The sequence below is a fragment of the Lates calcarifer genome, linkage group LG6 (genome assembly GCF_001640805.2).
Source record: "Lates calcarifer isolate ASB-BC8 linkage group LG6, TLL_Latcal_v3, whole genome shotgun sequence".
NCBI lineage: Eukaryota > Metazoa > Chordata > Actinopteri > Centropomidae > Lates > Lates calcarifer.
The window spans coordinates 21,292,319-21,308,143 of NC_066838.1; the positions used below are offsets into that span (position 1 = coordinate 21,292,319).

General features: G+C 41.5%; 2 protein-coding genes across 2 annotated transcripts; one reads left to right on the top strand and one right to left on the bottom strand.

The window, feature by feature from the left end:
• Positions 1-155: 155 nt before the first annotated feature.
• On the top strand, positions 156-5,503 carry LOC108882174 (probable G-protein coupled receptor 173). The gene is given in 3 exon segments (XM_051071364.1): positions 156-543; positions 2,281-3,276; positions 3,278-5,503. Coding segments are annotated over 2 exon segments (1,215 nt in total). The 5' UTR covers positions 156-543; positions 2,281-2,445; the 3' UTR covers positions 3,662-5,503.
• A 2,827-nt stretch (positions 5,504-8,330) lies between these two features.
• Positions 8,331-15,342, bottom strand: wdr13 (WD repeat domain 13). Its single transcript, XM_018674510.2, has 10 exons — positions 15,252-15,342; positions 14,614-14,701; positions 14,256-14,487; positions 13,721-13,830; positions 13,331-13,461; positions 12,934-13,241; positions 10,522-10,702; positions 10,232-10,373; positions 9,950-10,068; positions 8,331-9,226 (listed from the first exon to the last, which is right to left on the bottom strand). The coding sequence occupies exons 2-10, from the start codon at positions 14,652-14,654 to the stop codon at positions 9,042-9,044; spliced, it is 1,449 nt and encodes a 482-aa protein (XP_018530026.1). The 5' UTR covers positions 14,655-14,701; positions 15,252-15,342; the 3' UTR covers positions 8,331-9,041.
• Positions 15,343-15,825: the final 483 nt, after the last annotated feature.

The following is a 15,825-nucleotide window of genomic DNA, read 5'->3' on the forward strand; positions in this document are numbered from 1 at the left end:
GCGGCCCTGTCAGGCCAGCCTGTGTCATTTTGGGTCCAGCCAGCCCAGTCTGTCACCAAGGGCAGGAGACCAATGAAACACATAGTTTGTTGACAGCTGGAGAAAACAGACGCGTCATACATGATGCCAGAGAGACGGTTAGAATAAAACATCACTTTCAAGTTATGGCCCACAATGCTGCTGCACAGGTCCGCCTCTCTCTCTCTCTCTCTCTCTCTCTCTCTCTCTCTCTCCGAATAAAACCGACGCTTTCCGCGAATGTGCGAGCTGCCTCCTTGCAAGCAGCCATAATTGGGATTATTCAGGAATAATTCGCCTAATCCAGCCGTGTTGTTTTTGTTTTTGTTTTTTTGTTTTTTTGTTTTGTTTTTAAATCGTGATTTCGACAGCGTTCGCAATGTGGATTTCCTCGTGACATCGCTGGATTTGCCCAAAAAGAAAATGTATTTGTTCTCTCGTGGTGGAGGCTTTTATTGTGGACTATTAAGATGTAGTCCACCTTCGCTGGACAGCAAAACAAAGACTGCATATTAACAGTTCAGGGTAAATACATCGCCTTTTTTTTGTGACTGAAAGATGGGAAAAAGAGACGTATCGAGGCTGTTGTCTGTGTGGACTAATTGTTCTGGTGCCACTAGCCAATATACATGCCAAGACGATTCATTTAGGGGATGCGCGATCTTTTTTTCCTCTCTAACGTTTGTGGGTGGGTTATTATAAGCATTGAAAATCTGACATCATTTGGATATATGAACAGAACAAGATATGTGATTTTTCTTATCGCGTCTGTTTCTATAGCCCTCTGGAAACCCATCCTCGACGTGATGCAACATAAAATCTGTTTTCTCGGATGATATTCAGACACAGACCAAATGAACACATCCCTCTCTATGAAACAGTAAAAGGGTGGCAGTGGATATTTTTTATACATATCTCTTATCAGCCAGAGTCCTCATCCTGGATCGTTTGATCAGCTGTTGATTATTAGATATAGCCTCTGCCGTCTTATGTTTATTATATGTTGCTCAATTCGATTTCCTCGCGATGGATTTATGCATAACAGGTGTTGTTTGAGCCCGAGAGCACAGCAAGAGACATGAGGCTTTTATTATGTGTTTTTCTCTCGATTTGACAAACAGTGAAACAAAGCGACTGGGATAATTTTTGTGTTTTTACCGTGAGAGAAGAAGAGAGACCCCCCCCCCCCAAAAAAAAATAAAAAAAAATGAGGGTATGAAAGGTAGGTTATCATCATCTCTCTCCCCCTCTCTCGCGCGCACACACACACACAAGACACAAAAACACACAGCAGAGGTGATTTTGACACCTGTTCATCTGTTTTTTATTTCACTCCAGTCTGTGTTTCAGGCCTAGCTGACATGGCAGCCATCTAATCAGGTGAAATGATATTTGTCAAGGTGGCAGAGGGCTGTGTTTTGTATGGAGGGGGAGAGAGAAGAATAAGCCTACAGTTACAGCAAATCATATTGTGTTTCATGGCCTACATAGACAAGGCCCACCCAGACAAGCACAGCTATGTTTTATCACCACCTTACGCCTGTAAATGAGTTTTTGGTGGAGGCTACGTCTCAACTGTGGGTTTTAATCGAATTTTCATGATTTTAATCGTGTCATCTTTAAACAAGGTTGATTCCAGGTTCCCTGCTTCAACACCGAGGCCTGACTATGATAATCACAGTGATTATTTTCTCCTCCTTGTTGAGTAAAAATCCACTCTTCACACACAGAAAAAAAAACCAAATGGCTGCCTGCTCTGCCATTATATTCTCATATTTGTTCTGTGCTGTGAATGGTACAGATTACACCCTCTCTGCTCTTTAACTGACTGTCACACACGCACACACACATGCACAGAGCGGCAGAGAGAAAGCATAAAATGTTCTTTGCTCATTTACAACATCTCTGTTTGTTGGACATACCCAGTGTTGGTTGTACTGTGTCTGCTCCATCCCCCTGTACACCCCCATGCATTCACTCAAACACCCACACTTGCACAAAGTATGTGAGCTGTTGTATCTTAGCAACGGGCAAGGTAATTACTGAGAGAGCCAAGGAGCTGGCATGCTGTAGAGCTGCTGATCTGATCCCAGCCTCAGAGAAACAGGAAGGCAGAGATTTCCACTGTGTTGCCCAACACAGCACTTCTATATCCATGCTGTTAAATGTAAGTTTTGTTTCCTTTTAGCAGGGCGGCTTTAGAGCAAACGTGCGCGTCAGACATCTTGTTTTTCATTCTCCAAAATGTGTGTCTGTTCACAGGTGGCGTGCTTGTGGACAAAGAGGAAAGATGAGTCTGTCATGTAGAAAAGATCCTTACGGCCTCTCCTTGTAAAGACGAGAGAGCCGTAGGAGACGACGGCTGTAGGAGGATCAGTAGTGTTTATAAAGGGCCGAACCAGGCAGGCTCCTGTGGAAGGTGATAGAATGGCTAACCAGAGCTTTGCCATCGATGGCCCTGGCAGTTTGCTGGCTGTGCTGGCTTCACAGAGCGGACTGGCAAGAGGCGGCAGCAGCAGCAGCAGCAGCAGCAGTGACGGCAGCAGCAACAGTGGAGGAGTCTCTGCCACAGATATGTCTGCCTACTTTAAGCTGGTCTTCTTGGGTCTGATCATCTGTGTCAGCCTCGTAGGCAACCTCTTGGTCTCCCTGCTGGTCCTACGAGACAGGACACTTCACAAGGCTCCCTACTTCTTTCTCCTGGACTTGTGCCTGGCCGATGCAGTTCGCTCAGCTGCCTGCTTCCCTTTCGTGCTGGTTTCCGTCCACAACAGCTCGGCCTGGACTTACAGTGCCTTGAGCTGTAAAGTTGTGGCTTTTATGGCCGTGCTGTTTTGTTTTCATGCTGCCTTCATGCTGTTTTGCGTGGCTGTCACCCGCTACCTTGCCATCGCCCACCACCGATTCTACGCCAAGCGCATGACCATCTGGACCTGCGCCGCCATCATTTGCATGGTGTGGACTCTGGCTGTTGCCATGGCATTCCCACCTGTCTTTGATGTTGGGACATACAAGTTTATCCGTGATGAGGATCAGTGCATTTTTGAACACCGCTACCTGAAGACCAACGACACCCTGGGCTTCATGCTCATGCTGGCCGTGGTGGTCCTGGCTACCCACGGTTTCTATGCCAAGCTGCTGCTGTTTGAGTACAGGCACCGCAAGATGAAACCCGTCCAGCTGGTGCCAGCCATCAGCCAGAACTGGACCTTCCACGGTCCTGGGGCCACGGGTCAAGCCGCAGCCAACTGGATTGCAGGGTTTCGGTCGTGGTCCCATGCCACCCACTCTGTTGGGCATCAGGCAAAATCTACACAATCAACACCGGCGGCTGCTCGGGATGGAAGAGGTGAGGTCAGAAAGGAGGCTGGGCAGGATGTTCTACACCATCACCCTGCTCTTCCTGGTCCTCTGGGCTCCCTACATCGTGGCGTGCTTCTGGAGGGTGTTCGTCAAGTCCTGCACCATCCCTCACAGGTACCTCTCCATCACAGTGTGGATGAGCTTCGCCCAGGCTGGAGTCAACCCCATCTTCTGTCTCCTGCTCAACGAGGACCTGAGGAAAGTGCTGAGAGCTCACCTGCCCACCTACTGGAGGACTAAACAACACCTGCCCCAGGACGAGGCCTACTGCATTATGTGATAAGATGTGAGCTCAACGAAGAGAATGTTTCAGGTTTTAAAGGGAAATGTGGAGAAAAAGAAGTGATGTAATGCACCTTGGTTTAAGTGTCAGTGTCTGTTTTGTTGTTTTGCACAACAAAATCAAAATTTCGCCAACAAATGCAGGCACAGTGCCATTTTATGAAGAATGTTAATATTTAAATTAATGTGTCAGGTGCACAGGTTTGAACCGGACAAAAGAAAAAGCCCTGGTAACACTTTCATGGTTTGTATTTTCTGATGTACTGTATGATTAATACGTAGGAAAGATCACAACAATCACCACTCCAACTAAGTGTGACAGATGCCATTTTAAATTGATGTTGCCTTATTTCAGAGGGACACGCCCCAGAGTTTTCAACCGAGAATTAGTCTCTGTGTCACACGAGGCACAAAAACAGACACGCAAACGGTTGAAATCCTTGAAGAAAATGTGCCGTGGACTGTGAATAGAAGGTGTTGATCAGAGCGTTACTAACTCTGAAACACATCAAGGAACTCAAAGGGTCTGAATGGATTGATAGACCAACCTGGACACCTTTTCATGTAATTCAAAGGAGACTGCAGAACACTGAATGGACCCAATAACCTTGGATACATTTAAATAGCTGTTGTGAACCCAAGAAGCCCCTAACATGCTTGATTTTTTGGACTTGATTTAGGGCGTGTCAGGTTTCTTTGTATCATAAAAAAATTGCCTGTTTTCCTTTATTTGTAAACAATACATGTTAAGCAGATGACACTATTTTGAAATATGACTTGATTTGATATTGTATAGACTGTACAGGAATGTATATTCCTGCTTGTGTGTTTTTATATAGCATTTGTGTGTATGTGTGTGTGAGAGGAAGAGGTAGAAAGAGAGGTGAAGAGGAGGGAGGGAGAAAGAAAGAGAGCGGGACATAATGATGATGATAGAATAGGTTCCAGTAATACTGAGTCAATATGAAAGCAGCCTCATCTTGTGGTCTCAAAATCATGCAAAATTGAACAGTCATCATATGGAAATTTTTCCTTTAAATGGATTTCCATAACTGAAAATGAAGTCTTATTTTTAATGGTAATGGTTCAAGCAAATGGGAAATACAGATGGATAATGAAAAAGGGGGCCGAATAATTAGAAAACAACACTTGTACATTGCAAACAGGCCATGGGATTTAATGACTTGAATGATGATGTAAATTATGATGTTTTTTTTAAAAAAAATCATTAGCAAATGAACATTTATTTGCAAATGATGATCTTGGGAATGTCTTTAAAGTACTGTTATGCTCTCACGAGAATATGAAAAAAAAGAAGAAGAAGAAATGAAGTGGCACTTAATGTGAAGGAAATTTGAATGTTACCAGGCCCTCTTATATTTCCCCTTAACGTAAATGTCACCATTTGAGTGTCTGGATCACAGTACATTTTAAAATCAAAACGTATTCAGGCTGGGTACGACCCCAGAGATGTATGATGTATGGAAAACCGGCTTAGACTACATTAAGCTGTCTCTCCAAATTAAGATTCATGTAATGCAAATGTCTGACCTACAGTATGTTAGGCATAGATATATTTGTGCAGTCAATTTTCTAAATGTGGACACTTGCACAGCATACTGTATTAGCATGCATTCCACTGCATTTCATAGATTCAAGACTGGGGATTACAACTTGTACAGATGTTGATGTGGAAAGACAAAGTGAAAAGTGAACTGAGGTCCATAATTTTTAAGTCTGGCATTCCTTCGCGAAGATGATATCCTGTAACTGTACAGTTTAACTGAGGTGGTTCTTTTGCCCACTCATCAATAAAGACTCTACTTTTGATGCATTCTGATTTTTGACCTGCCTGGATGTTGACATGGCCGGACCCCCCGTGGAGAACACTTAACTGGAAATAGACCACTTTGCAGGTCATATAGCACAAATTACATCCATTTTAGTTCCTGAACATATACAAAAAAGGTGAATTTGTGACGCATTGGTCTAGATTTGTACACTCCACTGCATGAAATGAAAAAGTCATCTTGACGCTTTCCTCTCCACTGAGCACTGACCAACAACTGTTGTAGAGTCAAAAGGATTTGTCATTTCTTTGTCCAGTGCCAAGCCATCAAATCTGTGGGGACAGGTGTACAAATACAAAAAAGAGTGAAGAGATTTAGAACCGTTATACAAGCCTTGAACTGAACAACTGTGAGGGAACACAAATGTAGTTGGATTCAACAAGTAAGTTTTCTAAGCTAGTGGTTTAAAATACTTAAAAGCAAGACATGCATCTTTAGCTGACTGTGAATTTAAAGTACAGGATGATGCTAAATGCTAAACTTAAGTGTCACAGTAACACAAATAAAGAAGAAGTCAAGAACATGACTAAGCAATGTCATACAATGTTATTCAGCAGTATCCATCTAAAGTTTGCTAACATTAGCTAACATTAGCCATCATAAGCTACTGCTCATGCTAGACCAAATAAAGCTTCAGGAACAAAATCCATTAGTGTCTTGAGTTGAGAAAGGAGACATTTTATTTCTGGTTAATTCAAATTTTCATTTGTAAGAGGAAGAATGTATTATTTATTAATTCAAAGGATTTAAGGTGGTTTCCAGTCACTCAAAAGACCAGAAAAACAAAGTTTATTCTTTAAAATTCATAATTCTACAAGTATCAGGATTCCCCTGTTTAAAAACAATAATTTAATCTTAAATCTATGGTGCTGAAAATGGAAACCATTTTAAATGTTGCTAAGGGTTAACTCTGCTGCAGGATAAAGAACATAAAGCACATAAATAAAACACTTCTTGTGCTGAATCTCTTTCTCCCCAGAGGTAAAACAAATCACACAGACTCCACATGTACAGCAAAGCTTGTGCAGCCAACAATACTACATAATTATGCACCAGACATTATAAAATAAAATAGGTAGGGTGGGAAGAAAAAAATAATTTCAGTCTTAATTAGGACCTGATTGAAACCCAGCCATCATATGACTGTGTATGCTCTCGATAAACAATTAGCTTATATTTTGAATTTGAATGAGAGATAATTTCCATTGTCTTTATTTGTGCGCTGACTGTGGCTGATGGAAAAGATGTTTCCATAGTGAGAAGCATCAACTGTGTGAACATCCTCTAAATAGTCCAGGTTTAACAGGTTCTATCTGACTGTGCCTCTCTGTCTCCCCAGAACTGATGCTGAACCTTCATCTAAAGTGCTTATTTTTAGTTTCCTTCCCACTTCTCTCCAAGATACACCACAACAAAGGCCGTCTTACTCATTTGTGAAAACTTATGCTCGCCCACTGCATGTTCAGAAGATGCAGAGCTGTGCAGAGGCCTCTCTGCATTGTCCTATCAGAGCGCTCAGTTTCGCACAGGAGAAGTTTAGTGTTGCTCTCCTGGATTGGTTTCTGTATATATATTTTTTTATCAGCACCCATCCTGCCTGTTTCAAACAAAGCCCTGTCCTGACCTTCCTAGGCAGCAACCATTCATTGTGCTCTCACTCCCACACAGCCACATTTAAACGTCACAATACCCTCACCAACCTTGAGAGGAAAGCAGACAGGTCTTAAGGTGCTGAATTTGTGGATAAATCCAGAACTATGTTCAAAACTTTTTGAACAGATTCCTGCTCACTCTGTTCTTCTCTGTGACTTAAAACTGATTCAGACTGTTTCCACAATTTTCAGTTGATTATGTTTTTCTTAATTTCCCCTGATGTCACACAGTGTGGGAGATGACAATGTGAGACTCTTGCAATGATATATTAGTCCAACAATGCAACACTGATGTGTCATTTTTATAACTAGTCCACACCTAGAAAATAGAAATGTCTGTGTGTAGGAGCTTTCTCTAAAGGGTCCCAAGAAAAATCTGAGGGGTCCCCATACATTTCTGCAAAATAAGGTATTTCTTGAGCTAAATGCTAATATCAGCATGCTAACATGCTCACACTGACAATGCTAATATAATGTTATAAAGGTATAATGTTTTCCGTGTTCACCATCTTAGTTAGGTTTATTATCATGCTAACATTTTCTAGGACCTTGAATTGTCAATTCATCTGCAGAGATATTTTACTCAAAACAAAAAAATGTTGCACTGATTGAAAAGTCAGTCTGTATGGTTCATCCTCTGGGGACCATGAAGGTCTGTACGCGTTTGAGCAATATATCTTGGCAATTAATCCTATAGTTGTTGAAATCTGACTGTCATTGCATCCATGTAGCCACACTGCCAGGGTGGCAAAAAACACAGTAATTATTAATGCAATTGTTATGCACGACAGAGGAATTCACTATTTTTCTCAGTGAGCACACCAAAAAGGTCAAATACTATTGAACCTTTAAGCCTTTGAGACCATGAAAAGACAACAAATAAGCTCTTTCATGATGTTAAAACAACCAAAATCCCAGAAAGTACCTTAACTCATGACACAATACTATGGACAATGCCCAGCACTGAATGCAATACTACATTTTTTCCACACTTTTTAGTCATTGACGTAGGGGGAATCCTGTGTAGATCCCACACAATGACTAATACTCTCCTACACTGTAGGTTTGACCACCCTACTACATTAAGCTCCTCTGACATTAGTATTTCCATTTTTAAATTCTATTGTTTCCAATATATTTTTGCGAAAAAGGAAACAAAGACAACTGACAGTTACAGTAGTTTATTCTGTATGTGCGTTAAATAAATTATAAGTCTGCACCAGCATGAACTGAGAACACACACACATACAGATAAGTACAAACATATACTTAAAAACACACGTGTTTTTCTTGTTATGATCAATCTGATATGCCTATGACTGATTCTGACTTCAATGTCATGCACATGGTCTCAAATGCAAACAGGCAATTGCGGAACTGAAAGCAAATAAGGCGGTTTTACTACACTTGATTACACTGCTTGAATAACAGTTACATAAATAGTGAACTAGAGCTATGCCAGAGGGACTGCCAGTGTGATACAAAGTGTTGGTTTCTCAGGAAGATTACGTTGTATCCTCTTCACATGAATTCAGTCACTTCCGCACGAGTCGGAGGTAAGCCATGACACATGCATGGGAGTAGTGCTTTTTCTTTCTTTGTTGAAAAGCAATTTCTCAGCTGCAGCTGTAGGAGTAGTGACACACACTCACACACATACACACAACCCACCAACCCACCCCTTGAATCTCTAAGACATCCCTACCACCTACACAGCATGGTGTTCTATCTGATTGCACTTGAGTATCATTACATTAAACATTTAATGCAGCCTGTTACATTCCAGTGAAAATCTACAGACTTGTTATTGGACGGTTGAGGAGCGGCAGGCCTTTTGTAATGCAGTAGATGGAAGCGCTTCGATCGGTGGATCAGTTCACTTCTGCTCCCGCCTCCAGATGATGACCATGCCGGTGGAATCGGCAGATGCCAGTAAACTCTCGTCACAGTTGAAGCTGACGTCCAGCACTGGTCCCCCGTGACCCTGCAGCTTGTTCACGATCGCCTTGGTATTGCGCTCGACGTCAAAGAAATAGACACAAGCATCCTCGCTGCCAGTCACTGTATCAGATGGAAAATCAGAGGGACAAGAGGGTAAGAGGAATTACAAGCATGACTTCATAAATAAATGATGTAAGTCTCAGTAAAACAATTCATTTCAGTAGTTCACACCACCTCTAAACAAGCTCAAGAGACACAATCATTCTTGTGACAATTGTGAAATCACTTGTATGTACAATACACCCTTTACATTTAGGAACATGAGGAACAGAAGAATCCAGAAATGCTGCAGGTTTTCATCACAAGTGCTTCACAAGTGTCTTCACTGTCAGTTCATGTCCTTTTGTAAATAATGTAACTTAACATATTGCAAAATATCAGTGGCTTTTCTAACAACTGTATTACAACACATTCTTAACTGAAGATTCTCGACAGTATTTTTATGAGTGAGAAACCTGTTAATTGGGAGAGACAAACCTGATAATTTAAAACGTGAATAAAATGAGTTGTTTATTCTTAGGAATTAATAAAAGGTGAGAAATGTTAAGTAAGGTGATGCTCTGAGGTTGAGCAGTGTCAAATATTCCACAACACATACAAGCTACAAACAAGGTAGGCACACAGTTGCAGTTGTTTTTTTTCCTTTTTCTTTTTCCCAAAAGCAGCAGTATGCTATTTTTTGCATTTCCTTTTTTTCCACATTGGGTAGCCTGCAGCAAGTAATGAACTGTGGTCTAATTTTCTATTCAAATATCACAGCAGGAACACTGAGAGACGTCTTACCCACACAGGCCCCCTGTCTGAAAGACATGAGGGGGCAGAAGATGCTGTGAACAAGCTGAGAACCATGCTGGATAGGGAAGCTTCTCTTCAGCTGTAGTGTGCCCTCATTGTCCACCACCCTGCCAATGAAAAGGTGGCATAACTGATAAAATTCTATGTAAGCAATGTAAATATATCTTCACATACATGTTGCACCAATAAAAATGTAATTTAAATTCTGTTTCAGCACAGTGGAGGCAAAACTGCCTAATAATAAACTGTGACTTGCCCTTACAGACTGACCTGTACAGCAGCAGCTTATTGACACAGGCGTTGACCAGCAGGGATGGGTCTCTGGCCTCTCTGCTAATCCAGGACCGAGCAGATATGCTGCAGATGGAGCTGCCTTCATTCACCACCAGACGCTTGGCTTTAGTCAGCTTCCCTGTGGGAGGGCGGGGCAGAAACAGCAGAGACCGGCAGAGACACATCAACCACTTTTCCGCCTCAACCAGCGACACAAAAAACTGATTATAATATATAATGTGGTCAGTGCACATTCTGCCGTCTGCCAAGTGGAAATGCTATAATACCTGTGGCCATGTCAAAGAGGAAGGAGAAGATGCTCCCCCTGTCATCGCCAGCCCAAAGGATCCTTCCCGGAGCATCAAAGGAAAGAGACAGCACGCGGCCTGTCAGCTTACTGGAGCCCCCCTTCACCTTCTTCCCAGTGGAGATGTTCACCACCTGCAAGTGGTGCTTGCTGTTTCCCACCTGGAACACAAAACCAGGAGTGAGGACAGGGCAGCACTGAGAAAAGCACTTGTTGTTGTGTTTGTGCTGTTGTAATTAGTGAAAACCAGCGCAGGTTTATCTTTGTAAAATGTACTGTAATGTATTTCTTTGAGCTTTAATACTCTGCTCTGGACACAGCATATAAAGCAATAATGTACCATATGTTGGAAATATACACAATATTATGTGTTATTGTTTATATGCCGATATAACAACATAGACACTGTGTGATCCATCTGAAATCATGGACTATCTTGCTGTCCTCAGGCAGATGAGACCACTGACAGACCAGTTTAATCTGTACAAACCAGATTTTGAAGTCTGTGCTAAAGAGACAAATGTGTTCCTCTCAAATTCCTTATTGTTCACACTGGTTGTCAGTTAAAAACAAATATCCATCTCCCTCATGTTTCACTTAATGAAGCGTAAATGGACACTGCTGTTCACAACTCTGCTTTCACTTTACATTCTGCTCTTCAATTAAACAATTTGCTGCTGAAAAAGCAGAGTTAAATCAAAATTATCCATGACACTTACCACTTTTGTTTGGTTACAAAAACAGATATTTAATTCTAAAATTTTAATCAGTGTCTGCACAGAGTAAATATGCATGAAGTTATTAAGAATGGGATGAAAAGATACTAAGGGGAGGTTTTGCTTCTGTGCGCAAAATTTTGTCAATTTACTTTACACACAAGAATGAAACAATGTTTTGAATAAAACAAAATGCGTGACAATTAACTAATGAGGCCGCATGCAATAAACCATAAGGAGGACATAAAAGCTGGAAAAGTCACCACCTGTCTTTTGAGGTCTCTGATTATATCTGGTCCAGAGCAAAGCAAAATTGTACTTTTCTTTCTTTTCTTTATTCTACATTTTCTGAATGCCGTATTTTATTGGACTGTTCTTTAACATATCAAAAAAAGTGAAGATGTTGCAGTAAATGTACATGACAAGAAAGGTATTATGTTTTTTTTAGCTTCAACCAATGCCTTACTTTACAAGGTACTCACACTTAAAATAACGTAGTAATTTTCCCATTTGACACAAACTGAACACGGACACATACCAAAAGCTATTCACACTGGTTCAAGTCTTCTTTGTAAGGCAAAAAAGAAAATAAAGGCCTATGAAGGTCAAAATAATATGAGACATACTGAATGTCTCAAATTTCTGTTCATTGTTAACAGTCTAATGAGGATTATCACAGCAATGAATGCAGCAGTGCAACTTATTTCAGGATTCATAAGCAGACCATTAGAATATTTAGGGCAGAAACAATTAGTCGCCTAAAGGGGCTATTTGTAAGTTTTCTCTGCTGTTGAACATGGTTTCTTGCTGCGAACAGGTGATGGTGATGGTCGCTTGCCAGGAGCTTCAGCCATCATTGTGTTTACAACACAAGACATTAGGATACGTCCTATTACTAATCAACTGTTTAACTGTGTAAACATTTTTTCAACAAAATGCCAAACATTATTTGTATCCAGCCTCTCAAATGTGGGAATTTCCTGCTTTTCTTCATCGTCTATGATAATAACTGTAGGTGGGATTATTATTAAAGTTAAAGAAACTGCAATTGTGACAAGCGATATTTTTATTTCTCATAGGAAAGGCTTAATTACCTGATTTACTGCAGTATCAATTTTAAAAATATTGTTATTGTTATTAATTTATCTGACCAGGGATGCCGAATGAAAACTAGCTGGTAGCTAAATCTGATACAATTGGTCCCTTATGAAATGTAATTAACTAATAAACAAAATACTGCCACTGGTGTCAGAAACACAGCTGCTGTCATTTGTGTTTGACTTGACCAGTAGAAGTGAGATGATGATTTGGAGGCAAAAAAAGTATTAGCAGATTTGTTGCTGAAACATAATATCAAGTAATACAGTGGCACACCTTCTAAAACAGAATGCGAGAAGGAAATAATTAAAATGTTCTTAAAAAGTGACTACAAGTATGACACAAAAACAACGCCTCCTCATTTATTAACAGGTATGTAAGATAAACACAGACCTGAGTTTATGAAATTAAAAACAAAAAATAGACAGGGATCTGTACACACACAGAAAAACATTTTCTCTAATTTTCCATTTTTTACACTACACTGAGTGTATAGATCACTCTAATTGTTTTTTGTGATACTAGGGAATTAGTACCAGAGAATATGAAAATGATGACACATCTCAAATGGGACTCACCACAGTAAGATTGTTATTCATGGGCTGGAAAGTGCAGCAGAGCAACTCGCTGGATTCTGGGTCTCTGACCTCTCGGATGCAACGACCGTCCTCTGTATTCCAGATACGCAGAGTCCCATCCAGTGACGTTGAAACGATGATGTCGTTGCTCAGAGACCAAGCAAAGTCAGTGACGGGACCTCCGTGACCTTTTAGTGTCACCTTCACACTGGCAGGAGGCGGGGACAGCGTCATGATGGACAGGGTGCCATCCAGTGAGCAGCAAGCGAGGAGGTGCTTGTCATCATTGGCAAACTGCAGCCGTGGAACTAAAAGAACAAGTGGAGTAGGATAAGAGCAAAATAAATGTTGATGCTTTATGTTTACCGGTTGATTATTATAAATTCAGTTTACTTACCAGCAGAGTCTACGTGTTGGTCAAATATATGGTGCATGCCAGCAAAAGCATAATTTTCACTCAAAGTTGTGTCTCCTGCCATGGCACGACTGGCCTCTGCCACTGAGGTGGGCACCAAACTGCCCGGAGGCCTGCGGCCAGAAATAAAAACCACAATGTAAGCATACAATCAATACAACACACCTCACAACCCTTATCTACAGCTAGCTGACACCTCAATATGGGAGATCTGATCATTACTCAGTGCAAACAAATGAGAACAGCCAGTAAATCTAACAAAATGCAATAGCTCAAAGGAAAAATAAATCAAAAACAATTCAATTGCTCAAAATGAGGAGACAAAATGCTGGATGCAAGTTGAGGATCTCTGTGAGGCGGTCTCCCTGGTACCTCTCATCATAGACGGCTCTGTTCATCTGGGCCTGTAGCTGGTAGGAGCCTCTGCTGACGGACCGGCGGTGACCACGAGCCCCTTGGGCGCGGGGGTCCTCCTCAAAGTCCTGCACGAGAGAAGAGAGAGGGGGGAGCCGCAGGGGGACACAGAACCTCAGAGGAGTGAGTGCAAGTAAAGTGTAGAATTTGTGACCAAAAATAATCATAAAACGATTAATAAATATTGAGAATATTTTGAAAACTACCATGCAATTTTAAGTTAACGACACTGCCCATATACACAGGCAGTGCCAGCCATTTCAACCAAGCTGCTCAGCTTAATATTCATGGACAACCAAAGTGTTGTTAGACAATGCTGCTGATTGATGAAAACTGAAGTCTAGCCATCCAGATGGCTCTCATATGTTGTATTCTATATTTCTAATCCAACTGTCAGATATTTGTATATCTCACTTTCCAAATTAGTACAGACACCCCCCTCCTAGCCTCTCTCTTCTACTTTCCCTGTCCTTTCTATTTCTTTGGGTCTGACCTCCATGCGGTCCAGTGTGGTGCGGGAGCTGCGCACACTGCTGGCCCTGAAGCTGCTCTGCTCAGACAGGGGCCCGTAGCGCAGGGCCAGCAGCTGACTGCGCAGCCTCAGGTACTGCCTGCGCAGCCCTGGCTCAAAGCCACACTTGGCGTTCTCTCTGAGCAGCTGGCTGCGTCGGCGGATGTACTGAGTTCGGAACTGTGGGAACGTAGGCGTGCGGTAAGCATTGTACCTGGGGAGGGGAAAGAAGTGACACAGCACACACAATAACTCACAAGTGATCCATAAGCAATTACACGTCTGAACAGCTTCTTCATCAGTTTGAACTATTAAAGGCTGCAGCCTGACTCAGTCTTACCTTGCGTCCACTGCCAAAACCTGCTGCCAAACTGCTGCCATTCCACAAGCACTCTGGGTAAAGACGAAGCCACTGCCAGGGCAGATCCCTGTCAAAATACACATCACACACCCTATATTTTTAGCTACTTTAACTAATAAACTTTATATTTGTGCACAGTATGAGAACACAGCTTGACTAACATGAATATGACATTCATTTTACTGAAATATCACCCCACCCTTTCCATAACAACGTTGAATCAAGTGATGATGCAGAATCTGTTGGCACCACAGAGATGTTACTGAGCTGAGTAACTGAGTTATGTGATTGTGTCACCAGGAGATAATTATCAAATAAAATCAAACGAAGCTACAGAATGAATGCTCTAAGCTTTTTTTTGCAAAAGGTTAGCAAACAACTCCATAAGCAAGCGAGCCTTCCTCTTTACAGTTAACGTCGCGAAGCTAACCGCTAGCTAGCAGTTAGCAGGTTAGCCACAACATCATATGCGATGTCCCCGCATAAAAACCTATTCTAAGTTCATTCGTCGATGTACATAAACAGTCTATCAAGTATCAATTTTACACAGAGCATAAGGCGTTCATTGTGGCATTACAGTGAGGAAACATCGAGAAATATGTGTGAAAACGGCTCACCTTCCTTAGCTTTTCTCCATCGCTGCTTTTTTTTTTCCTGTCAAGTCACGTGACGCGGAGTGACCAGCCCACTGACTGATGTGGAGCCACATGAATCCAGATTATGATTCACGGCGTTTACATCCATCGTTTGATCCAGTGTAACAGTGTGATTGGATCCGAGTATTCAACACATAACGAGCACAAACTTGTTTTACAGCATCATGGTGTGTAAGGGATAAAAAAATTACATTTTACATTATACATTTATTCTGTTAACGTTTATCCTCCCACCCTCCTATACACAAGCACTAACTCATATCAATGGCACGCTATATATTTGCATGCTGTGCTGTCTTAAGTGGTCATTTCGGTCCTTGAGGAGCAAAATAATCAGTTGATTAATATCAGCAATACTTTACATGTATCAGCCACACAATGAGAAATGCAAAGTATGCGCATTTGAGCATTACTTAAAAACACTGCTATTATCTTCTTCTTTTAGTGCTGACAGTACTGAGGGCTTATTTAATGTGTTCACATGTAACAACAAAATCTTCTAATTTAGGACAAAATGCTATCTTCTTATCTTCTG